The sequence below is a fragment of the Bubalus bubalis genome, chromosome 4, assembly GCF_019923935.1.
Source record: "Bubalus bubalis isolate 160015118507 breed Murrah chromosome 4, NDDB_SH_1, whole genome shotgun sequence".
In the NCBI taxonomy this organism is placed as follows: Eukaryota; Metazoa; Chordata; class Mammalia; order Artiodactyla; family Bovidae; genus Bubalus; species Bubalus bubalis.
The window spans coordinates 2,861,304-2,887,084 of record NC_059160.1 but is presented as its reverse complement, the minus strand read 5'-3'; the positions used below and the strand labels follow the sequence as shown (position 1 = coordinate 2,887,084).

The following is a 25,781-nucleotide window of genomic DNA, read 5'->3' as shown; positions in this document are numbered from 1 at the left end:
TGCAGACCTGGCCTTCCCAGGCGGGGGCGAGGGTGCGGTCCCTGGCCAGGGGGCTGCGCTCTCACGTGCCCGGAGCGGGGTGGTGGCGTCCAGCCTCAGAGGCGGCCAGGCACGCCTGTGCCCGTCTGCAGCCACCCCTGCCTCTGCAGCCCTCTCCCCGGCCGGGCCCCCTTGCCGCCACAGGTGCCCCAGCCTCTGTTACACTGGGACAGTTGTCCCAACTAGGGAGTCAGTATTGACAGCTGGTTATGGCCTGTGTTTGACTTTCCTGTGGCCGTTCTCTGGTCCAGGGCCCGTCCAGGTCACCAGTGGCCTTTAGCCACTGTGTCCCCTGAGCTCCTCGGGGCTGTGACCTTTTCTCAGGTCTCCCTGGTTTCAGTGACCTCGACAGCTTGAGTACTCGCCAGGTTATTCTGTAGCATGTCCCTGGATTTGCGTTTGCCTGATGTTCTTGTCATCAAACTGGGGCTGTGGGTTTGGGAGGAAGAACACGGGAGCATGATGCCTGTCATCACTTCAGGGGCACGTGGCGACCGCCTGGCCCAGGCGTGTCCGTCCCCCTGCTAAGCCAGGCCCAGGCGTGTCTGTCCCCTTGATTGCCCGGCCCAGGTATGTCTGTCACCTTGATGGCCAGGCCCAGGCGTGTCCATCCCCCTGCTGGCCTGGCCCAGGTGTGTCCGTCTCCCTGATGGCCCGGCCCAGGCATGTCCGTCCCCTTGATGGATTGGCCCAGGCGTGTCCGTCCCCTTGATGGATTGGCCCAGGCGTGTCCGTCCCCTTGCTGGCCTGGCTGTGGGGATGTTTACTTTACGTTTTGGGTTATAGTCCAGTAGCACTAGATTATCTTTTGTTCTGAATGTTCCAGCTCTGGCCATTGGGCACTGTTTCAGTTGGCGCCTGGGTCCCTCTGACACAGCCCGATCTGTGTGTGTGTGTGTGTGTGTGTGTGTGTGTGTGTGTGTGTCCATTTCTCCAGGGAGCCCAGTCCCTGTGATTGGAGAATGGTTTTATAAAAAGAAGCCAAGATCTTCATGACGGATGTGCTCTGGTCAATTATCTTTTGAAAATACGTTTTGCGTTTGTTCGCCTTCACGCCCCGTGGCATGTCACCCTCGTTCTCTGGGTAGATCTCTGTCTTTCCCCCTTGTATCGTATTCTTTCTGCCGGAAGAGCTTTCTTCAGTGTTTTTTGTAGTGTAGCTCTTTCTCATTTTGGCCTGAAGAAGCGTTTGTTTCGCCTCATGACCGGTATTCTTCACCGAGTCTAGAAATCCGGGTTGACCGTTTTCCTTCCAGCACTCCAGCATCATTGTGTTGCCTCTTGTCCTGCCTCGTTTCTACAGGAAGTCTGCTGTGGTTATTATTTTTGTTCCGCTTCTTAGGATTTTGTGGAATCCTCTGGAAGCTAACCCGGCCCATCGTCCTAGTGTGACGTCGGTGGGCTTCCTCCTCGGTGCAGCCTTGCTGGCTCCCCCGTCTCCAGCGGGACGCTCACTGCCCGCCTCCCCGTCCGTTCAGGCCTGGGGCAGGCTGGCCGCGCGGCCTTCAGCCGGCGCGTCTCAGGCACCTCTTCGGTGCCTTTGTCGGGGGTGTCGCTCCGGGGCTTTCCAGCCTTCGCCTTATCAGGGAAGAGCACCACTGACACGGATCTCTACACAGCAGGCCGCCTGCCGTGGTCGTAGGGCTGTCCAGGGAGAACAGGCCCGAGTGAGCGCGCTCCATAGACAGCAGGCCCCCGGGCGTGCAGTGGGTCCCCAGCCTTGCCGAGCACCGTCCCCTCACCCGTGGCACTGACCCTGTGAGAGCAGGGCCCCGTGCAGACGGGCGACGTGATGTCGTGTGCGCCTGGCACGCGGCGTCGCTGACGGGAAGACCCCAGAGTCCCGCCTTTCCTTCTCGCCGCCCCTCCGTGTCCCGTCCCCTGAGGCACAGCTGCGTCCCCTCTCTGCGTCTGCTGCAGCCAAGCTGGGTGCCCAGGGCCGGAGCTTGGGACCCCGAGCCGGTGGTCGAAGGAGGGGCCAGAGCTCACAGCAGCCGGACGCAGCCAGGCAGTCATGTCTGCATTCAGCTGCTGGTTTGGACCAGGTGAAATGGGTCATCTGCCCATTAGGGATCTAATTGAAAATAATGCCAGGCAGTTACATACAGTGATTTCTTAACATCTTCAGCCTAAATCAGCAACACGCCTCGGAATGCTACATCCGATTGAAGTGGAAGCGACAGTGAGGGATAAGCAGGCGCTGCTGGAATATCCCGGGGAGGGGTTTTCCTCTTCAGCCCCGGGGACGATGGGGTTACCCGTGTAGTATTCTGTTGAACCACAAAATGTTATTTATAACCTGTGTCAGGAGCAATTAAACTGATTGATGATTAAGAAAGTTTAATAGTTGAATAATAAGATGCAGTTCTTGACAGCTATTTTTTCTCATTTTGGAAGCATATTTTATGAGTCTAATAACAGCGTGAAGGATGGGCCTCAGAGTATGTTGTGGTGTAATTATATGGTGGTGATAGAGTATTCACTCTGGTGTTACATGGTATGTTACTTATAAAAAATTAAAATACCAATTACAGTTTTTTGATTTATTATTGAAGCGGTTGGTTAATTTTGAGTCACCCCATGCAGGGTTAATTAGTACATATTGATATATTTGATTAAAAATACACTGATGTTGAATTGGATAAGAAAGGCCAAACAAAATAAATTATTCTCTAGCCACCCCAGAACAGCATCCTGATTTTAGTTTTCTTTTATCCTTCCGTGGAAAGGTGGCCTCAGGTTGACCAGAAATGTTTGCTTTGTTCGCTGGTGCCGTGAGCGTTCCGTGCCCGCAGAAGTGGTGTTTATGCTCCCGCAGCAACCTCTGCTCTGCTGCTCCGTGCCTCTCCTTGCTGGTGGGGTTTTTGTGACACTGTTTATCTTTGTGAACCATTTCTTACGTCTGTGAATAGCAAACATACAGTTTAAAAGATTCTTTCTGGAAATGAGGAGAAATGTTGCAAAATGCTACCACAAATGAATAATACACTAAAAAAAAAAAAACAAAAAAACAAAGTCTAGCATCACTGTAATGAAAATGCAAATCAAACCAATAATGCAGTTCTATCTTTGTCTAGCAAATTAGCCACGATTAAAGAAGATAATGCTCAGTGCTTTTGAGGTGTGATGAGACTGACACCCTGTAATCTCTGAGTCCCGAAAGGCTTGGGCACCTCCTTGTCTGGAGGAGGCGGGGGAAGGCGCGGAGACAGGGCTGGGGGTTCGGTGTCGAGGCCTTTGTTCTTGCAGAGGCACCAGACAAACCCACACGTCCAGCCATGCTGCTGCTGCTGCTAAGTTGCTTCAGTTGTGACCAACTCTGTGTGACCCCAGAGACGGCAGCCCACCAGGCTCCCCTGTCCCCAGGATTCTCCAGGCAAGAACACTGGAGTGGGTTGCCATTTCCTTCTCCAATGAATGAAAGTGAAAAGTGAAAGTGAAGTCACTTAGTCATGTCCGACCCTTAGCGACCCCATGGACTGCAGCCTACCAGGCTTCTCCATCCATGGGATTTTCCAGGCAAGAGTATTGGAGTGGGGTGCCATTGCCTTCTCTGACGTCCAGCCATAGAGGATGCATAAGCCAGCGGAGGTGTGTGATTTCCATGCATTTTCAGTACGTGAAAATGACCAAAGTATACGCAAAAGTAGTGGGACTTCGAACTTAACATTCATTCTCAATTCTGTTTTATTAAAAAACGTGTGTATGTAGGAGCATTATGGACCAAACCGTGATGCAGTGAACTATACCACGATGTCAGCTGAAGCCGTATCGTGCGTTTCTGGGCACTTTTCTTTATATACATTCTGTATCCCTCAGAATACACACTATTATTTTCAAGAACCATGTGTCATAATAAATGTGCTGTTAGCAAGACCGCTTCCCTGGCATAGCCAGACAGAAGACCCTCTCTTGGGTCAGCCTGCCGCCCTTCAGTTGGTGGGGTTGCCCTGGCTGTGTCTGATGTCTGGTCCAGCCCCAAGGTGGTGAGGCAGGTGGGAGCTGCCCTCCGTGTCTAGGCAAGTATTGTGTCGGTGAGGCCGTGTGTGCCCCTGCAGTGGGGAGAGTGGAGGCCTCTGGGCTCTGGCAGGAGCATCTCCTCTCACTCACATGTGAGGGCTCCCGTGGGAAGGCGTCACCATTCTCTGGGACCTCACATTTAGGTCCTCTCTGCCACTGGTGAGGAGCAGGAGTGGCCCAGATTAGGTCCTGAAGGATGTGGGCGAGTCAGGCAGGCGATGGAGGGAGGTACAGAGGTGGGCACCCAGCGCAGGGCAGGCTACAGGCGGGCGGGGAGGTCCGGCCGAGTGCTTGGTGGAGGCCCTGCTCCGGAGTCCACAGGGGCCTGGAGTCAGGCTGGGGCCTCTGTCTTCATCGAGCTGTCGCCCAGTCTGCACACTGAGGCCTGGGGCCTGGGGGCCGGTGGAAATGCCCCCCTCCACCTGGGCCCCGACAGTGCAGACCAGCAAGGGTCAGCAGGTGGAGCTGAGCAGCTCCATGAACACGGATCCGCCAGGGCTGGGGTGAGCTCTGCAGGGCTCCAGCCCCTGAGGGACTGTCTGACAGGAGGATGCACCCTGGAGAGGGTGAGGGACAGGAGCTTTGCCGGGCCTGCACCCCCCCACCCGTACCCCACACGTCTCCTGCCTTTGTGCAGGCTAGGGGCAGTGTCCTCAGCGGCAGCGGCTGCCCCTGGAGGCGGGTGACGGCACTGTGGTGGCGGGGCTCCCAGCCCGGGGGCCCCTTCTTGTGCCTGCTCTCCAGGGTGCTCGCGGCTGGCCTCCTGGGGGCGTGTCGGCCCAGAGGCTTCGACACCTGGCCCGGGTCCTTCTGGTTCTCCTGTGGCTGGCACCTGGCAGCTAGCTGTCCTGTCCCCAGCCCTGCCCCGAGCCCCTTCTCGCACTCTCCTCGTTCCGAGGCCCCCGAGCCCCTTCTCAGCACTCTCCTCGTTCCGAGGCCCCCACAGCCAGCACTGCGGCCCCACTCCTCCCTGGGCGCTTGGTCCTGTCTTTCCGTGGGGGCAGGGCCAGGGGCTGTCTGTGGGCGGGCGGAGGGCCCCCGCCACCTTGGGTGACATTCTTGTTGGAGAGCCGTGCCTTATGGACATTTTGAGCTGTTGAGACGTGTTATTTCAGAATCCCTCCTCCACCGCCCAGCCAGCCCCCATCTGCGGGCCCCTGGCGAGGGTGAGGACCAGCTCTGCGTGGGCAGCGAGGACTTCTCACCCCCGTCTGCCAGGCATGTCTCTCTCTGGCTTCCGGGGACGGCAGCGGGCTTGGCCGCTCCTCAAGAGTAATGTCCCGTCTTTGCTCTGTCTGAGGACGTACTGACCTTGGGGGAGTTTCTGGAAGCAAGGCCCTCACTCCTGCTGCAGCCTGTATTCTCGCGAGGCTGGGATGCAGCTCCCCGGGCGTCCGAGCTCCTTAACTGCGTGCCTCCCCTTAACCACGCTTGTCCTCACCTGAGCTTGTGGGCGGTGGCATGTTAACTACACCCTGACCGGCCTCGTTTGCGAGGCGCAGGGGAGCCCCTGTTTAGAAATCTGTTTTCTTGGCATCTTTTTGATACTGGGCTCGAGGACCCTCAAGCCAGCCTACAGTGAGCAGGCCCCGTGGTCAGTACCAGACACACGCATCTGAAGAGAAGAGAATGGCCAGTCTCCAGCTAAGAGAACAGATTTCCTCAAAGCACAAAACAGAAACCCTTGCCCAGGACCCCAGGCATGGAGAGTTCAGTGGCGCTCGTGGAGAACGACCACGGAACGATCAGGCTGCTGAGGCTTTGCTCTGACAAACCCTCCTCCTTTCATTTTCTCTGCAAATACTGTTGGTTGGTTGGTGTTGGGTCTTCTCTGTTCCAGGCAGCTGTAGCATTGTGTTGAGTCTCTTAACTGCCCTTGAGTAAACACATTCATGATACCAACACATTAAAATAGCCTAACTTTTTAAAAACAAGTGAAGAATTTCAGATAAATGTAGGAAATGGAGGTCAAGCATCATCTAAGTGTTTCTGAAGTTTTTCTCCCATGCTTAGCTGGTAAAGAATCAGCCTGCAATGCAGGAGATCTGGGTTCAATCCCTAGGCTGTGAAGATCCCCTGGAAAAGGAAATGGTAACCCACTCCAGTATTCTTGCCTGGAGAATCCCATGGACTGAGGAGCCTGCTGGGCTGCAGTCCATGGGGTCGCAAAGAGTTGGACACGATTGATTGACTATCACTTCACTTCAAGTTGAGTGATGGCTGTGGATTCACACTTGGGTTCCACCATGACCAGCACACAAGGTCACCAGCGCCTGCAGATTATAATGCGTTTCTGTGCGATTTTATATCCGTGGAACATTGAGCTTTTCAAGTGGCTCGGGCATTTTTAGGCCCATTCTCAGCATTTATGGGAGCAGCCTGGCTCTGGGTGGCGTGTTCTGTGTTCACGAGACCAACCGAGAGACTGCGACAGGCTGTAGTCACGGTGACCGTGTAGCTCCCCTTTTCTGCACGGCTCACAGTGTCCCAGGGCCCGCACCTCTAATTTTGCGTTTTGTAATCCCAGCACAAACACTACAGAGAAGTGACTCCATCGTTTCTTCAGGCAGCTGGGTTGATGGAGGCTGGAGAGAAGGTTAACACAGCCCCTCCTTCAGTGACCTCTCACCCGCCTCCCCCGAACATGGGGCCCAGGCCTTGGTCGGGGACCTCCCCCCGTAACCCGTGGACAGACTGCATCCCCAGGAAGCCCAGACACTGGAGGGAGAGCAGCCCCAGTGCTGTGCCCTCCTGGTTACAGAGGCGCCCACATGCGGGCACAGGCCGCCAGCCCGCGGTCGGGGGAGCGTGTGTGTGTCTGTGTATGTATGTATTTTGACAGATTCATCTGGGGTGTTGTGATTTGGGGTCCTCAGTTTCTGTGTGTTTCCTAGGGGCAACTGGGATCCTGCAGCTGCGGTGAGCTGGGCCAGTTGGTTCCCGTCCCGTCTGCTGGGAGGCCTGGCCTCTGCCCCCGAGGGCTGCGCTTAGCAGGAGACCAGGGGTCTGAAATCCCAACCCGGAGAGCCCGCTCCTGGGGGTGAGTGCCCACCTCCGCCCCACGCCTCAGGGCTGCGTAGATAACTCAGTGAGTCCGAAATGGGCTTAAGGAGCGGCTGCGAAAACGCGAAACCTCACCAGAATGCAAAACAGTGCAAATTAAACCTCATTTTACTGAGCTGTTTAAGCCTTCCCAGAGGTGGAAAGAAGGAACCGCTGATGAGAGATGGTGGGGCCACAGTCTTGGGCGTCCTGGCTATGGTGTAAATTCCAAACACTCCTTCAAAATATTTTAGTAAGATTTGCTAGGAGCCCTGAAAATGTACTTACTCTTCACCTGCCAGTTTCATCTGAGATGCTTGTTGTAAGCAAACGATTCTTAACGTGGATCAGACCCCTCGTGCAAGAAAGATGTCCACGGATGCGTTCCTGATAGTGGAGAAGTTTTCAGATGACGTTGCAGCCCAGGGCAGCGAGGTGGTTACGGAGCCGGCAGAGCACCAGGCCCGGCCTGTTAACCAGCATCCTGAAAGATGGCTTCAAAGGGTGTGTGATAGAGTGGAAAACCCTCACCACCAAGGCCAGCTTCCAGCAGGACGCATGTTTATATTTATAATGCAACCATCGCCACAGAAAAAGCTGAGAGAAAACTCCATGTAGAAAAAACTGGGGTGAGCTGGAATGCTGGAATACTCAGTGGCCTGGTTGCATTTGAGATGACAGCTAATTTGTGGCTAACTTGCCCTTTATTTAAAGGTGTGAGCTCATCAGCTTTTCTTCTGTGACTGGGGAGCAGGATTGTGTCCCTCGAGGACCCGTGTCCGCGTCGGCTTCTCCTCTTGGCCTCCAGGTGCGCAGGGCGATGGCCGCGTGGTGGCTCGGGTGACTCTGCTGACGAGGTTGACCATGCGCCCGGCCCAGGCCCTGCCCTGGACAGGCCGTGAGGCCCTTGGGCTGGTCTGGGGGCCCAGCGAGGCCGTCCCTGTGCCCTCGTCTTCAGCCTGGGCGTGGGCTCAGAGCAGGCGTGGAGCCAGGCGTCCAGCTCCTCAGTCCACCCGAGGGCTCTTGGGAGAAGCTTGTGGCTGCCCCTGCCCTCCCCCTGCTCGGGTTTGCAGGAGTTGGTGTGCTTCTGTAAGGCATGGACGGTCCACCTGGGATGCGGGAGCTGTGACCCGAGTGTGGGACACGGCGTAGACGGTCACCTGGGACACGGGAGCTGTGACCCGAGTGTGGAACATGGCGTGGATGGTCCACCTGGGACGCGGGAGCTGGGGGCTGCGTGGGACACGGCATGGATGGTCCACCTGGGACACAGGAGCTGCAGGCTGCGTGTGGGACACAGCATGGACGGTCACCTGGGACGCGGGAACTGTGACCCAAGTGTGGGACACAGCGTGGACGGTCACCTGGGATGCGGGAGCTGTGACCCGAGTGTGGGACACGGCGTGGACGGTCCACCTGGGACGCGGGAGCTGTGACCCGAGTGTGGGACACGGCGTGGATGGTCCACCTGGCACGCGGGAGCTGCGGGCTGAGTGTGGGACATGGCGTGCACGGTCCACCTGGGATGCGGGAGCTACAGGCTGCGTGTGGGACACGGCATGGATAGTCCACCTGGGACACAGGAGCTGCAGGCTGCGTGTGGGACACAGCATGGACGGTCACCTGGGACGCGGGAACTGTGACCCAAGTGTGGGACACAGCGTGGACGGTCACCTGGGATGCGGGAGCTGTGACCCGAGTGTGGGACACGGCGTGGACGGTCCACCTGGGACGCGGGAGCTGTGACCCGAGTGTGGGACACGGCGTGGATGGTCCACCTGGCACGCGGGAGCTGCGGGCTGAGTGTGGGACATGGTGTGCACGGTCCACCTGGGATGCGGGAGCTACAGGCTGCGTGTGGGACACGGCATGGATAGTCCACCTGGGACACAGGAGCTGCAGGCTGCGTGTGGGACACAGCATGGACGGTCACCTGGGACGCGGGAACTGTGACCCGAGTGTGGGACATGGCGTGGACGGTCCACCTGGGATGCAGGAGCTGTGACCCGAGTGTGGGACACGGCGTGGACGGTCACCTGGGACGCGGGAGCTGTGACCCGAGTGTGGGACACGCCTTTCTGTGGTGTGGGAGGCTACCTGCCACCCCATCAGTGGCCACAGTCGTTCTGTGCCGGCCGTGCAGGACGGTGGGGCTGCCGCCTGCAACACCCTTCTGCATCTGGATGCTCCTACAGGCGGGGGTGGAGAGCAGGTGTGCTGCTTGCAAAGTAAATGCTGGGCACGAATGAGAAGAGGTCCACTTGTGGGACTTGCCTGCAGCCAGGCCTTCTGAGGACCTTCTCGACACCCAGAGGCTGACTCCCCTCCCAGACTGCGGGGACCCGAAGCATTTGCTGGGCTGTGAGCCGGGAGGCCACCTGACCAGCAGGGAAGGAAGGGCCCCATATTTTAAAGGAGGCCCCAGGGCTCTTGTCGAGGGAAAATTTCCTCTTATGGACAAATTGGAGAGCTGCACAGTGGATTAGATTATTTTGAACAGAAGTTTGTTTCCAAAAAATGTGGAAAGGAGGCCATTCAGCTTTGTTGTTGTTCAGTCGCTCAGTTGTGTCCGACTGGTTGTGACCCCGTGGACTGCAGCGCCCTGGGCTTCCCTGTCCTTCGCCGTCTCCCGGAGTTTGCTCAGACTCACGCCTGTTGGGTGGGGCTGCTGGCTCTTCTAATGGGCTGGCACAGAAGGACCTCTGTCCCCCAGCAGCCAAGGTGCTCACGGTGTGACTTCCTGGAGAGCACATCTGGGCTCTCGCTGTGGCCTTGGTAGTCGGGTAGAACAGCACCAGGTTTATCCTGACCTGGGCCTGGGGTGCCCCGCCTGTTCTGATGGAGTTGGGATGTAGGGGCCTGGGCGGGGAAGCCCAGCTCCTCCGGCAGACCCCAGGGTGGCAGGACGGGGCCGTGGGCCCCGCTCAGCCCTGCCTCCCGCCTGGGCGCGGCAGAGCTCCGTGGGCGCTCGTGGCCTCTGACCCACTGTGTCCAAGCCTGTGCGTCCTTCCCTGAGCAGAACGTCTGTACTGTGAGTGCCCCGTGTGGGTCCCGAGTCTGTTTCTCTTCACCTGTGCCCGTGGTGGGTACTTTAAACTGTGAAGTGTTACCGTTTTATGTTTATTAAATTGGTTATGTTTGTTTGAGTTTATTGATAGCTAGTGCTGCTGATCGCTTCCTTGTGTTTGACTTTCTCCTAACTATCCTTTCCAGGTGCCCCACGTTTCTGCCAGGCTCGCGTGTGTGTTTTCTTGCTGGGAAGCGGTCCTTTGTAGCTCGTTCGATGCCTCTCCTTGGCCCGTGCCGTGCTGCAGATGTTCATCCAGTTTGTTTACTTCCTCAGTTTTTCGCTTACGACCGTTTTATATTTGACTGTGGTGATCTAGACCGGGTTTCCCTTTTGTGCTGGGCTATTCCCTGGGATGGTCTTTCTCTGAGCTGAAAAGTCAGAATTCCAGCGTCATGCTGGGGGAAGCGCCTCTACACGCCCCTCTGGGGGCGACTTTCCGCCCCAGTGCCGCACCCCAAGCTTTCCTCCAGCCCCTCTGAGTGCGGTCCACCCAAACCCTCGGGAACAAAGAGGGTTTCCTGTTGGTCAACTTTTTCTTTCCATCTGGCTGCATTAGTGATGATTTGAGTGAGCGAGCATTTTGCTGATTGATTTAAAGACCCATTTATCCTTTGAGGAATTATTTTTTACTTAATTGGATAAAGGGAGTAAATCAATTGAGTGGATTGATTTATGATCAGTTTGTCTTCATCAGATGATCGTGACTCCAGAAAGCTCATTCTCTGTTTAAATGACTGCTGTCCACCTCCTGAAGGACGAGCCTGTCTACAGAATCTGCTTCTGCTTGGAGACACGCGGTCAGAAAGGTCTTAACCCGAAGTCCTCCACCCCTTTCCTCGTTAGAGTAATGAGGAGTGTGAGCCCTTTAATGCAGTGAGGAGGTGTGGGAGGGTTCGTCCTGTGAGCCTGACGAGCGGTCCAGGCACTGGTGTGTCTCAGATGAACGGCGTGGGTTTCATGATCTTTGTGAGCCCCGAGAAGGCCGTGTGTGCCCCGCTTCTGATTCTTGAGCGAGAGAGAGGGCAGGAGCTGAAGAGGGCCTGCTCTCCTGGGAGAGGTGGGCGCTGGGGAGCTGTTTTCCTGAGACGGTGTGCCCGTGATTCTCAAAGGTGAGGTCAGCACCTGCTGCAGTCTTTCAGGGAGCCTCCGGATCAGAGGCGCCTGGCCTTCTGTTGAGAGAGCCCTGGGCTTCTGTTGAGAGAGCCCTGGCCTTCTGTTGAGAGCCCTGGCCTTCTGTTGAGAGAGCCCTGGGCTTCTGTTGAGAGAGCCCTGGGCTTCTGTTGAGAGAGCCCTGGGCTTCTGTTGAGAGCCCTGGCCTTCTGTTGAGAGAGCCCTGGCTTCTGTTGAGAGAGCCCTGGCCTTCTGTTGAGAGAGCCCTGGGCTTCTGTTGAGAGAGCCCTGGCCTTCTGTTGAGAGAGCCCTGGCTTCTGTTGAGAGAGCCCTGGCCTTCTGTTGAGAGAGCCCTGGGCTTCTGTTGAGAGAGCCCTGGCCTTCTGTTGAGAGCCCTGGCCTTCTGTTGAGAGAGCCCTGGGCTTCTGTTGAGAGCCCTGGGCTTCTGTTGAGAGAGCCCTGGCCTTCTGTTGAGAGCCCTGGCCTTCTGTTGAGAGAGCCCTGGCCTTCTGTTGAGAGCCCTGGCCTTCTGTTGAGAGAGCCGTGGCCTTCTGTTGAGAGAGCCCTGGCCTTCTGTTGAGAGAGCCCTGGCCTTCTGTTGAGAGAGCCCTGGGCTTCTGTTGAGAGAGCCCTGGCCTTCTGTTGAGAGAGCCCTGGCCTTCTGTTGAGAGAGCCCTGGGCTTCTGTTGAGAGAGCCCTGGGCTTCTGTTGAGAGAGCCCTGGCCTTCTGTTGAGAGAGCCCTGGGCTTCTGTTGAGAGAGCCCTGGCCTTCTGTTGAGAGCGCCCTGGGCTTCTGTTGAGAGCGCCCTGGGCTTCTGTTGAGAGAGCCCTGGCCTTCTGTTGAGAGAGCCCTGGGCTTCTGTTGAGAGAGCCCTGGGCTTCTGTTGAGAGAGCCCTGGGCTTCTGTTGAGAGCCCTGGGCTTCTGTGGGAAGGAGGCCGTTGGAGCAGGTTGCACGTGACCTCACTTGGAAGAATGCCTTCTTCAGTGTGAATGAATCCTCCTTCACGGACTGGTTTGCATAGCCATTCGTGGAAGCAAGTTATTGTTCGTTGTTCAGTCTCTTGTGTACGACTCTTTGTGCCCCCGTGGTCTGCAGCATGCTAGGCCTCCCTGTCCATCACCAACTCCCGGAGCTTGCTTAAACTCATGTCCATTGGGTCAGTGATGCCATCCAACCATCTTGTCCTCTGTCGTCCCCTTCTCCTCCTGCCCTCAGTCTTTCCCAGCATCAGGGTCTTTTCCAATGAGTCGGCCCTTTGCATCATGTGGCCAAAGTGTTGAAGCTTAAGTTCAGCGATAAGTTGGATATGTCCTTTGGCCAGAGACTTCGGGTAGACTCTTTTCTCGCTCTTCACAGAGCGTGCTGGCATACGTGCCGTGTTATGGGCCGAGTTGTTGGTGGAGTGCCCCCTCCCTCCTGGGCCGTGGGTCTCTGGCAGCAGGCCATCAGGCACTTGGTAGGGGGTTTGGGGGTGTCTGCTGTGTGTGAGTGGAGGGGCTGGGGACACGGAGAGTGAGGTGGGCATGGCCCTGCTCTCGGAGCTCTTACTGCAGTGGGAGGACAGGCACACAGGTGCAGCCGTGGGCAGGGACGCAGCTGCTGACACGTGCTGTAGAAATGTAGCCGGGCAGTGCCGCGGCCCGGCCTGGCCTGTCCTCTGCAGGTGAGGGCAGTGTCTGGCATTTCACGGCGTGGAGCTGACGTGTTCCCTGGCAGTGCCTTCGCTGGTGGGGGTGTCGTGCCACCTAGACGCTCAGGTGGCGGTGGCGGCTCTCAGGCTCTGGTTGGGAGCGTCTCTTCCGCCCACAGCTCTGTCCTCCACCAGATCCCTGCTCCCCCGCCCCGTGCGCTGACTCCAGGGCACCGATGTCTCCACGGCCCCCCTTCCCGCTAAGGAAGGCCAGCTCTGGGCCGGGCGCCCTGGAGCCTCAGGACCTCTGGCCCGGCCTGGCCGTGTGGACGTCTGCGCAGCTGCCGGCTGTGTCTGAGCCCGGTCTCCGCTCACTCTGCATGCAGCAGTTTCTTTGTTCGCGGGCATGGCCGTGTGCGGCGCGCACCCCCAGAGATGAATCAGGTCAGTGAAGGAGATGGATAAACAGCGAGTGACTCGGTGAGTCAGTGAGTGACCGAGTGCCCGGCCCCGCTTCCTCCGGGCTCTGCAGGTGGTTCTGTTTCATCTTTACCTTTTTCCCGTCCCCGCGTTTTCTTGCACAAACAAGTGCTCAATACGAGTTAAGAGAATCAATCAGTATTTCAACCAATGGCAATTCCATTACTAGAACCTCTACTCACAGCGTTATGGGAAAAATCAAAGAGCCCATCAAGCCAAAAGAATGCTGTGAGATTAAACATTGTTCTTTTTATCAAAACGACATTATAAAAGCAAGAGTCACCAAGGATACCGAAGTTTCCCTTCACGCTTGATCTCAGTCCCCACACCAACCTTGTCCTTTTCCCAAGTGCTCCCAGAGGCCTTGCCCCTGGGGTCAGATACCGCATTTTTCTAGGAAGAGACCTGCGGCTGCCTGCCCACCGCCCCCACCCCCCGTGTCCTGTCCCCCAGAGCCGTGCCTTCTGCTAGGGCTGCCGCTCCGCGAGGCTGGAGACCCATGACGGGGGTGTGCAGGGGCGCGAGGGGACGGAAACAGCCCCACTGGTGGTGAGAGGCGGGTCCTTGTCATCAGGGTACCTGTCAGGGCCAGGAGGCGGATAGTCGGATGTGGCCGAATGGTGCTGGCCTGCCTGACCCCGAGGGAGCGCGTCATCCATGTTTTGTCCTTGACCCGTGGTCCTCGTCTGCCCACGGCCGAGGGCTGCGGGTCCTCAACCCTGTCGCAGAATTGGAAGCTCTTGATGGCCTGTGATCTGTAACCTTGAGCTGCTTTTATGTTACTTATGTTAGAATTAAGCATTCCTACTGCGCAGCCAGTCTGATCATCAATGTTCGTCATTTGTGCCGGGCCAAGGAGTTTTCGTGAATTTATGGTCTTGAGATGCCTCTCTTGCCAAAGCAGGACTTTTCCCCTACATTGGAGCCCAAACCTATGTAATTAAGTGCTGGAGTCTCCATCACCAGAGTGTCAGCGTTTCAAATTTAAACCTCCCAGGTCGAGGGATGCGGAAGATTAGACCGCAGAGTGGCTCCAGCTTGCTGATAGAGAAGGGGGTGTTTCTGATCGCCAGTTAAGCTACCGATTACGCCAAGAGGCTCATTGCAGGCAGGGCTCGAGCGCGGTGGGTGATGGACGTGGCCATAACGGCCACGTTGGCCCCTTCCCTGCCCTTGCTTGTCCCCAGCAGGGCCGGCTCTCCTCCTGAAGCTTGTGGTGCGGTAGGCCGCCCTCCAGCCTGCGTGGGTGGGATCCTGTGTGGGTGTCCGGGGACCTGCGAGCGTCCTGGCGGTGTTTAACTGTGAGCGTCTCTCCTTTCTTGTTGGCAGGCCACCCTGTTGCGTTTACCTCATGGGGACGCCCGCTGTGAGCTCCCTGGTCCCACTCCCTGAGTGAAGCTCCAGCCTGTGTCCCCTGCCTTGCCCATGCCGGGGTCTCCTGGGGCCAGAGGGAGGCCGCGGGGGTCCCGCCCAGCAGGTCGCAGCTCAGGGAGCTTGTGCGGGGACCGGCTCTCTTGCCGTCCAATGGAGGAGAGGACGGGGGCTGTTGTTCTTCTGCAGGAAGCCCTGCCTCTCCCCAGTTGTTGCCGTGCCAGGAGGCTAGCTACCAGGGCTCTTCCCTCCTGTCTGCGTGGAGTCAGAGGCCCTGGCCCCCTCACCTGGCCCAGCACGGCCACGACGGCCAGTGGACGAGCCCCGACTCCGGCTTTGTCCCCCAGGCACCTTCCCTGCCCATGGGCCCCGCGTCTGCCGGGTGGGGTGTTCTCCCCGGTGGGTGTCTTCCCGTGAAACAGACCCTGGCACAGAGGACACGCTGTGGAAACGCAGGAGAAGCCCTCCGTCCGCCTGTCTGTCCGTCTGTCTGTGAGTGGTGGCGGCCGTCATGACGGCCTCTTCATCATGGTGACCCAGGACTTCGAGCTCCTCACCCTGCCTGTTCTTTCCTCACTCACCTTTTCTTTCTTCTGGACACAGAAATGTGCACAGGAGAGTCCTGCTCTTTATTTATCCAAGACGGATTTTTGGATGTTTCAAAGCAGCCCTTCTGTCCCTGTGTGGTTTTTTCCGTACGAGGCTCCGTCTCTTCCATTTTTCTAACCGTTTCCTGTGTCTGGCGGAGGATTGCTGGTGCCCCCCCTCTGAAAGCCAGCGGATCCCCTCACCCTAATCCTTCTGACCCCCAAACACCCCGGAAGCCTCTCACAATTTGCAAGGGCAGTACCACACCGTGGGGAACTTTTGCTCCAGTGCTGTTTGTCTGTGGGAAAGGCAGACTTTTAGTTAAACTCTCCCAGTGCCTTAAACAGCATCGGGCCCCCTGCCGCCCCGCCACCCCCCCCCCACTCCCGCCCATTGCTAAATAACTGCACCATGAAAGCAGATGCTGACTTCTTACTCTGCACCTTTCCATGGAAAACAGAGAGCAGTGGGTTCCTGCCCCACCAGTCGCGCGGGGCCTCCCGGGTTCTCTGCGGCGCCGTCTAAGCCGTGTTCTCGCGTCGTGTCTGACCTGCAGTTCTGGAGTTTTCCGTATGAATGGAGCTGTTGATAAAGATTGTGGTTGTTTTTCAAATTGCTTTTTAAATAATCAGATGGCCAGACAGCATTTTCAAAGAATTTAGGCAAACCCTCTAAAGCTTTTCTGTGATCTAAGGCGGTGAGCGAGATTGTTTCTAATTAAGTGTCTGTCTTCCCTGCTGTGCGCCCCCGTGTTCACTGTGGTCCACTCGGGACTGCGGGTCTTCCGCCCGGGACCCTGGCCATCAGCGCCTTTGCCGCCTCCCTGGGGTTGGCCTGTGCACTTGCCCCCTGCACTCTGAAGGCCTCGTGGGGTTAGAGATCTTTCCCCAGCTTGGTGTCCCCAGGATACAGGCCCAGCCCCGAAGCAAGGTGTGCGGACAAGCTGGGGAGGAGGGCTGGGTGCAGCTTCGAGACCATGTTGCTCACCCCGGCGTTAATGTCTGTTTGTGATTAAAAGATAAAGGTAAGATGTGGAATCTAGCCGGGTTTTGATGAACTGTTTGGTTTATATTCTGTCATTTTAAGTAGGCTGTTTGTTGTAAATACCGTTTTCTGAAGTCCACTGTGGCCCTGAGTGTCTGGCTCCCGGGGCGGTGGGAGGGCTCAGCACTTCCTGGAGTTGGGGAGGCTGTGTGGGGGCCCCCCTCCATCCTGGGGGCCCCGAGCCCCTCACTCCCCTCGCCTGCAGCATCTTCACAGGCTGGGTCAGGATGTCCACACGGCCCAGGTCCCGGGGCGGCCCCGCTGCTCGGACACGCCTGCTGCCGTGTAGCCGTGCAGGCCCCACTCCCGCCTGCGCCGGTCGGGTCTGTCTGCTCTCCTGTCCCTGTGAGTTCATCAGCTCTGCCCTTTGGGTCCTGTCTCTTCCCCTGAACCCGGGCCGGTGGCCGGGACGCTTCACCTCCGTGTCCCGTCTCCTCGGCCTCGGCCTCTCTGTCGTCACCGAGTCCCGCTGACCTGAGGTGCAGACCCCTTGCCCCCCTGCCCCACCGCCCCGCGGACCGTAAAGGCAGGGGGCAAGCTCTGGGGGCACGTGTGCATCCGGGGGTCAGGGGGTCTTGACCCCGAGAGCTGGTGCCCGCCCCATGGTCTGAGCTCGCCGAGGGGTCAGTACGCGGCCTGTCAGACAGAGCCTTGCTGCGCCTGCTTTTCTGTTGGTGTCTGGTCCAGCCGTGCCCCGGCCCCGCCCCGGTACCGCCAGTGCCCCCCTGTACCCCCTGCCAGGGCAGCCGCCGTGGTTTCTGCTCTGTCCCTCGACTCTGCAGTCCCAGCCCGGGGCTTCTGGAAGGTTCTGCGCTGTTCCCAGTGCTCTGCCGTGCTGGGGGCGCCTTCTCTGGCAGGAGGGTATTTATCTCATTCTGACAGCAGGGGTCATTCCGATTCTCTCGACCTGCGGAAGACAGATGGGCATGGGGGCTGTCTGAGTTAAACGCCAGTGCTTCATTACGTCAGAGAGGAACAAATGGCCTGTCGCGGGGAGTGACGCCTGGCATAGGCCGCGACATTTCCTGGGATCAAATAATAAGCCCGCTAAACAGACCAAGAACATTCGCCGAGGCGCCCGCCTGCCTCCCACAGGTGCCGACCCCCCGCCGTCCTGACCTGGGCGGCCCTGCCTCCTCTGTGACCTGGAGAGGGGTGAGGCCCTGTAGCTCAATGGTCTGGAGACCCCCGAAAGCGAGGATGTGGAGGAAAGACACTCCCAAGGAGCCCTCGGGTTGTTGTAAACCTGGCTCCCTGAGACTGGAAAGCGGTCAGCTCTGCTCTGGTTCAGGGGAAGCCGAGTCGATCCTGCCCAAGCCGTTTTCCCAGCAAGGAAGTCTGTGCCCCGAAGAGGCCACTTCCACTCCTGTCTGTGATCTCTGTCTTGAAGCAGGAAGGCGTCATGCTGGGCGGGACCCTGTGCCCGTGGCCCAAACAGCGCAGTGCAGGGAGCCCTGGGGGGGATGTGACTTTCCGCCTGTCAACCAGCGGAGAAGACGCTGTGCGCAGTCAGGCGGGCTCCGTCCCCAGGGTGCTCAGGGCCCATGGGCACATGGGCCTCCCGGACAAAGTTCCTAGGCCGGGTGCTTGGCCCGGCCGGCCTGGGGGCAGAGCGAGGCCTGCAGCCTCCGGGGGGCAGGTTTATGGGCACCTTGGGCTCGGGGGGAGCCCAGAGCCGGCCTTGAAGCACGCTTCACCCCAATCTCACGTCGGAGGGGAGAGCGGGCCGCGTGGGTCTGCCCGCCGGGGCCTGTGTGTGAACAGACAGCCCTCCCTGTCGGCCGTTTTCCATTTCTGAAGTCGATTCCCCCTTTAATCCACCAGCTGCTTGGGGGCGTTGGTTCCTCCTCATCTCTGCACCCCAGGGTCTGGACTGTAGGGGCGCGGGGAGTGCCCACCAAGGAGCGGTGATAAACGGCGTGGCCCATGCGTGCGGTGGGAGGTCATTCTTCCCCAGAGAGGAGGGAAGGCTCGGTCACTCCTGGAAGCCTCGTGTGCAGTGAGGACCACCTGACAGGACAGGCCGTGTGGCCCGTGTCCACTGGCCTGAGATGGCCACACAGGCACGTCCAGGGGGCAGGCGGCACGCTGCCCGGGGCCCCCGGGGCTGGGAGGGGCTGCTGCTGGGCTCAGGCTGTGTTTGGGGGTGATGAAAACATTCTGGAGTTAGATAGTGGCGACGCTACCTAAGCCCATGAAGGTCCTAAGACCCACTGAATTGTACACTCGAATTGAATTATATCTCAATAAAAGAACGCTCCAGATCAAACCGACCAAGGCCTGCTGAGTGAGGGAGGGAGCAGATGGAGGAGGGGCTGAGAGCTCTTTCCTTCGCACAGGACACACGCGCTCCCAGGGGCCTGCAGGGCCTTGGAGCCAGAGCTGCTGTGTGTTGTACAGGACCGTGAGGCTGTTCCCCGAGGGGTGTGCGCGTGTCGGGGCCGTGGCAGCCTCTCTGGGCTCCTGAGGGCCCAGCCAGTCGGCTCTCCTGTGGGCTGCCGGGCTGGAAACGCCCGCCCTGTTTTCACTTTCTTACTTCTGTGAACAGAGAACAGAGCGGGAGGGTGTCCACGACGGCTCCCCCAGCCTCGCACGCGGTGGGAGTCCGGCTGTGTCAGGTGTGAGGCGTGCCTGAGTGCAAAGGCCTGGCCATGGCTTGGGGGCAGACACGGGTCCATGCGTGACGCCCCCATTTCCAGGCTAGCTTGTTGCGTCTCTGCACCCCATTTTCCCAGGGGTGCGATGGTGGCCATAATAGAGTCAGTGCGTTTAAAACACGACAGGGTGCCTGGCATATATAATAATCACTCGATGCAGGTTAGCAGTTATCAGTATTATAATTATTGTCATTTTTATCCACTTAAAACTTTCTAAATATATTCCAGGCCGAAATGTTTCTTTTCTTAAAGAACATTTTCATTGCAAGGATGCCATGCATATTTGCAAAATACAACAAAAGTAAATAAAATTTTAGAAATAGGAGACACAATTTTTTAAACATTTATGAGTGTTAGGCTGGATGATAGCAGTTTTTCTAAGGATCTAAAATCAGTTTCTTCAAATGTCTGATAAGCCATTCCAATGAGGCATCTGTTTTGCATTGTGAAACTTTTAAGTTATGTTTTCTCATTAGATTTTTGTACTTGAAGGAAGAAATTACTTAGAGCGCCACTGCCTGTTCTTCCTTTCAGACACGTCTGTGTTTTTGCTGTCTTGGTGTCTGGTCACAGCCCAGCAGTATTTATCCAGTGTGGTTTGGGGAAGTCTCACCTTGGAAGCAGGTTTTTAGAGGGCTTATTACTGAGTGAATTTGTTAATACATTAGAAGCAGAATTTTAAAAAAATCTTATGGAAAAACTCTGATGTCAGTTAGGAATAAGTAATATATTTTAGATCCCCTCTTCTTAGGATGTGAAATGCCCAAGAAGCAATGCTTTACAATATATTAATTATGTTAATTAATTGGAGAGGATTCAGAATATTAATTACCTGCAACTAATTAGGTATTAAAATTGAGGCCTGTTTAAGTGATGAGGTGGAAGACAAGTCGTCCAGTTAGAGCGAGAGAAGTGGAGGGAGGGGGTCCTGGGTTGGGGGGGCGGGGCACGTTCCTGTAAGCGCGGCACACATCCTCCTGAGACTTGACGGCTCCTTGTCTCCCCCTCCCCCGCCCGCAGACGACGAGGACGCGGACTCCGCCGACATCTCCCGGGTGCCCGAGGACGTGCTGCGCAACGTGGAGGCTGACACGTACTGGTGCATGAGCCGGCTGCTGGACGGCATCCAGGTGAGCCCCGCCCAGGTCCCGCCACCCGCCACGTCTGCTCAAGCCTTCTGAAGCCCTGACTCTGCTGCCGAGCATGCATGTGTCTGTCTGGGGGCGCACATGGGCCCCTGGAGCCCGTGGCGGGCATGGTGCAGGCTCAGAGGGCCCAGGCCCCCCTGCAGAGTCCATGGGGGGCACAGTACAGGCTTGGAGAGACCCCTTCCTTGCAGAGTCCGATCCCCACTAGGCCCACCTCCTTCTCTGCTGCAGCTGGTGACTGTGTGATTCTGCCCGTAGTGCAGGCCGTCGTGGCGAGCTGTTTCACTATCCACGGAACTGATTTTAGAGGAACCTGCCTCTTAAAGGGCATCGGATTTAGAGAGACGCGGGGCGTGTGGGTGGCTGGCCCCACCGCCCTGCCATCCTCAGCTCAGGGACCTTGGCATTCTAGGACGTGGTGCTGGGTCCCAGAGGGAGCTGAGAGCTGGAGGGCGTCCTGCCCCCATGGGTGGGGCCCCTGTGGGTGGGGTTCTGCTAGACCCGAGGTCAGCTGGGCTACTGGCTAAGGTTTTTGCGGAGGAGCCAGTCCCCCAGGGCCTGGCGGTTTGATGGAATCCTCCGCCCCCATGTATCAGCAGGGAGGCTCTTACACAGGTGCCTGGGGAGGATGCAGTTGGCAGGTCAGGGGCAAAAGGCAGCTGGGGCCTCATGTGCAGCAGGAGCTGGCTGAGGAAGCTGGCTGGCCCCTAAGCCAGCTGCAGGCCCCGTTTGGCTCAGCCGGCTCCCACACGACCTTCTCAGATGCCCGCCTGGTGCCCAGTGCCGCGCCCGTTCTGGGGGGTGGAGGGAGAGGCGAGTGAGCACTGTGTTACCAGGCATAAAATCACTCTGGGGACATGCACGGGGGCAGAGTGGGACCTGGAGGGGAAAGCCTGGGGCAGGGCTTTGATCTGAGGTTTGTTCTGGTCACCCACTCAAGGACAGTCTGCTGCAAAGATAGCCACCGCAGGCCGGAGGCTGTGCAGGGGACTTGGGTTCTGCCAGGACCCCTTTGTCCCAGGTAAAGTGGAGTCCTTCCAGCAGGAGTGAGAGGACAGGGCGTGGTGCTGTGCTTGTCGCCAGCGTCCCCCACAAGCCTCGGCTTTTCCGGACCTCTTGTCACAGCAAGTGTTCCTGACCCCACCGGCTGGAGAGGCCTCGGCTCAGCTGCTTGATTTGAAGTGGTCCAAGTGAGGCTTTTCTAAGATGTTGACTAAAGACTGACGTCAAGAGCTGACTCATTGGAAAAGACCCGATGCTGGGAAAGATTGAAGGCGGGAGGAGAAGGGGACGACAGAGGATGAGATGGTTGGATGGCATCACCGACTCGATGGACACGAATGTGAGCAAGCTCCGGGAGACACTGAAGGACAGGGTGGCCTGGTGTGCTGCAGTCCATGGGGTTGCAAAGAGTCGAACACAACTCAGCGACTGAACAACAGGCAACGAAAGATTGAGGCCCCTGGGTTAATGTGCGTAAATCAGCTACAACGATTCTCTTGAAGAAACCTGTGTGGATCCCCGTTCCCCTTGCTAACCTAGGAATTGACAAAGAAAGCAGAAGCCCTTCTTGGAGCTGAACAACGGGAACCTAGTATCTGAGAGCCCCTCAGGTCGCCTGGGGACGCATTTTGTGTCTTGTAAAGAGAAATGTGCCTGCTGGAGACGTATTTCAGCCCCAGCATCAATTCATCATTTCCCCACTCTGATACTGTTCTCATATTTTTTAGTCTTTCCTCCCAAACTTCAGACTCTTTTCCTCCTTGGAAAAGAGATTGAATCGTAGTGTGAAACTTTATAAATTTCAAATGTCACTTCTCTGATCATGAGTAATGGAACTTCTGCCATTTAAATACAAGATTATCTGGCTTCTATTTGTAAATAAAATCAGCTGTACATTGAAATCGATGCTGGCTTTTCATTTTTCACCCGAGATTTCTTGTCTGATGAAAGGGTTTCTTGACAAGGGTGCTGCGTGGAAGGCATAATGTTTCTCTGGCACATGCGCGCGCGTGCGTGTGTGTGTGTGTACAACAGATGTGAGGCCGGCAGCAGCCATCCATCTTTCTGTCACGTGGTTATGATTGATTCCACGTGATCCTCCGGTGCACAGGGATTCAGGGAGGCCCGCTACGGGCATCTGGGGGCTTTGGGGGGCTCTTCTGTAATTCCCTTAGATGCGGCCGCCCCTGGCGACCCCGTGTGAGCTCGGGGTACTTCTCATTGTTCACAGGTGCTGTCACCGTTTATCGCTGGGTGCGTGTGGGCCTGTGAGGGCTTCCCAGGTGGAGCAGTGGGAAAGAATCTGCCAATGCAGGAGACACAGGTTCGATCCCTGGGTCTGGAAGATCCCCTCGAGAAGGAAGTGGCAATCTGCTGCAGTATTCTTGCCTGGAAAATCCCACAGACAGAGGAGCCTGGCGGGCTACAGTTCATGAAGTCGCAAAGAGGTGGACACCGCTTAGCCTTTGACCACGCACCGTGAGGCTATGGTGCTTAAGAGGCATCCTCTTATGGTTAAGAGGGAAAATGAGCTAGGAAGTCAGCGCCCCTCGGGCCTGGCTGCTCTCACGCCTCGGCGCACGTGCCTGCTCCTGGTCGCACGTCTCTCCTCTCCACGCTTCTCGGAACTTGTAGGGCGCCTCCCTCAAGCACCCTTTTCATCACATCAGTCCCTGGTTGAGAACCACTGAGAAAACTCGTTTTTGGTTTTGTTGAGTACAACCCTCAGCCTGGTCTTCGTGCGTCGTTCCCTGTGCTTGATGAGGTTCAGGTTTATATCGTGTGATGGTGGTCCACCCCGTTGCCAGAGGCTTCAGGGAGGGGGTCAGAGTCTCCTTGCAGGGAAGGCCAGGGCAGCATCGTGTGGCTGGAGGGGCGATGGGGAAGAGGTGACCCCGGCGAGTACACAGCGTCTCCAGCCCGTCGGTGCTCCCAGGTGGCGGTTCAGCCTCGTAAGCAGCACACAGGGCAGAGCCTCTCGCCCTCGAGCAGGTGCGTGTTGGACCCACACCCCCGCCCTGAAGCCTGCTGGACGGCCTTCCCCAGCTGAAATAAGTGGCGATGAGTTCCGTTTTGCTGGGGGAAATTCTGCAGAACAGCACACATCTGTTCATACTCTTGCCGTCCAGTAGCCTAGATGGAGAAGCTGTGTTTCCGGCTCCCCCAGGGGCCTGGGTGTGAGATGCTACTGCATGGGGCACCTGGCACCTGCAGACCCAGCGCCGGGTGCCGTGCCGCCCTCCCCCGCTGGTTCACGGTGGCGGGGAGCCGGGAGAGGAGGCCCTGGGCCCGGCATCGGTGCGGACTAGGAAAGGGCAAGCCTCCGCCCCTCGTCCACAAACGCTGGTGCTGGGCGTGGCTCCCTAAAGTGAGCAGGAACCGCGAGCCGGCGGGGACCGCAGAGGGGTCGTCAGAGGCGCTGGTGCCAGGAGGTCGGGCGTCAGTGCCCGGCGAGGTGTAAAGATCAGGCGATGAGCCGCCCCCGAAGTCCAGGTGCCGTCCAGAAACAGTGCAGCGGTTCTGCAGCGAGGTCTCCGCCCCGCGTCTCAGGGCCGCCTGCCGTTTCTAATAGTGAGAGTCAAGGAGCTCCTACTTGTGGGCTGATTCACCAGTACCTGCCAATAGAGCTCCACCAGATAATGCAGAACCATTGAGTGATTTACTTTAGCAACAAGAAATCCATTCTGTGCTATTATAAGTAAAACGTTTTAAGATAAATGAGTATTTACCAAAACAAAAATGTTTAATGAGAAGAGAAGCATGGTTTGACTTTCACGTGCCTTGATGGAAGACAGCTGAATTCTCATCTGTGTTTCTACGGTCAGCTTGTCGTAATATGTATTTTTGTTGTTGTTGAAGTATATGATGAAAACCCAGACTCTTGTAGGTATGTAGTTGAAAAAGGGAGAAGTACCGTAATAGGCCTCTGGATGACAGGGTGCCTTCCCTTCAGTACTGTACCACGGCCTAAGAGATGGCAGCTTCCTAAAGGCCACTTGCAGTGTGACTGTGAAGCCGTATTAGTGAGCATTTGTGCTCAGTCGCAGTAAAACCCATTGGCCCGTCTTGTGCTTGGAGCGGATCTTTTACACGTGTGGTTCTGTAATGTCAAACATTGGCCATTGCAACATGCGGGATGCCTGAGGTATGCTGATATTCTGAACATCACGTTTCATCGAATCGTATCAAAGACTCACCTTTGGGACTCCCCTGGTGGTCCAGGGGTTAAGATTTCGCCTCCCAAAGCAGAGGGCGCCAGTTCAATCCCCGGTCCCGTTCATCCCTGGTCTGGGAGGTAAGATCCCACATGCCTCAAGCCAAAACAGTGAAACATAAAACAGAAGCAACATTGTAGCAGGTTCAATAAAGACTTTAAAAATGGTCCACAGCAAAAAAAAAGTTGTTTTTTTTTTAAGTCACCTTTTTTAGTGCTACCTCCTCATAAAGAACTGTCGGCTCAGATGGTGGGTCAGAGTTCTCTAAAATTTGAATTGTGGTTTCAAAGCTCAAATATTATTATTGGCAACAAATGCTGTAAATTGTTTCCCTTGAAGTATCGGGCTGACTTTGTTCACTTTTGAGGAAGTGTCTGCCTGATACCAGAGTCTGAATAATGAGTTTGCCTGTCGGTCATTCTTTCAAATATCAATGATGTTTCTTGAAAAAACGTATCCAGTACCACTCTCAGCTCTAAGAGTTGCAGCAGCTGCTTTTCTGGAAGAAGTTTAACATTTTGGGTGCACGCCTTGAGAGCCTTGTTTCCCAGCTGTTGCTAGTGGTAAAGAACCCGCCTGCCTATGCAGGAGACAGACAAGAGACGCGGGTTCAATCCCTGGGTGGGGAAGATGCCCTGGAGGAGGGCATGGCAACCCACTCCCGGATTCTTGCCTGGAGAGTCCCATGGACAGAGGACCCTGGGGGGCTACAGTCCATGGGGTTGCGAAGAGTCGGACATGACTAAGCTTTACGTGTTCTTCCCATTTTTCCCACGTAATACTGAAAAGCTGTTATTAAGGGTCGAGATTTGACACAGTACTGGTCGTAAGATTAGAACCTTTTCCTGTGTCGCCCACGACATCCTCTAAGGAAATGGCCTTTTTCAAACCATGGACTCATGGCATTAAGGGTATAGTTGGTGGGGCCGCCTTGTCCACGCCACGTGCCAGCGCTTTTACCTGCCACCCCCGGTAGCAGAGCCTCGCAGCCCACGCCAGCAGGGCAGCACAGGCAGACGGCCCCTCGGCATCACCATGGACGTTTGGGCCTCACCGGCCGCTGGAAAGGGCCCCAGGGAGCCCGGCGGTTGGCTGAGCACTGTGGGGGCCACAGCCCACAGGGAGGGTGCTCTCTTGGAGACACCCCAGGGTGCGCTCACACAGGAGAAGTGCAGGATGAAGCAGTGCTGCACGGGGGCGTCGGCCGGGCTGTGCCCCAGGGAGCTGTGCCCGGGGGCCCGGGATCCTGGGGAGCTGTGCCCGGGGGCCCGGCGTCCCAGGGTCTCGGGGTCCCGGAGCAGTGGCTCTTTCTGCCCGGGTCCTGCCCCTCGTTGCCCGGCACTGTGAGTGCTGTTGGGATGT

The 25,781-nt window shown here is 57.0% G+C and overlaps 1 protein-coding gene and 1 long non-coding RNA gene across 6 annotated transcripts in view; one reads left to right on the top strand and one right to left on the bottom strand.

The window, feature by feature from the left end:
* TBC1D22A (TBC1 domain family member 22A) overlaps positions 1 to 25,781 on the top strand; it is a 323,966-nt gene that overhangs the window by 139,017 nt on the left and 159,168 nt on the right. For 4 of the 5 annotated variants that reach the window (XM_044940746.1, XM_006074970.3, XM_006074969.3 and 1 more), the window contains exon 9: positions 20,075 to 20,184. In XM_044940746.1, coding sequence (XP_044796681.1) covers positions 20,075 to 20,184 — 110 coding nt within the window. Of the gene's footprint in view, positions 1 to 20,074; positions 20,185 to 22,435; positions 24,501 to 25,781 lie in introns of those variants that run through there. The other variant, XM_025282672.2, reaches the window with a different exon arrangement.
* LOC123333145 lies at positions 2,738 to 5,509 on the bottom strand. Its single transcript, XR_006550295.1, has 2 exons — positions 5,371 to 5,509; positions 2,738 to 2,941 (listed from the first exon to the last, which is right to left on the bottom strand). It is a non-coding gene; the product is annotated as an uncharacterized LOC123333145 (long non-coding RNA).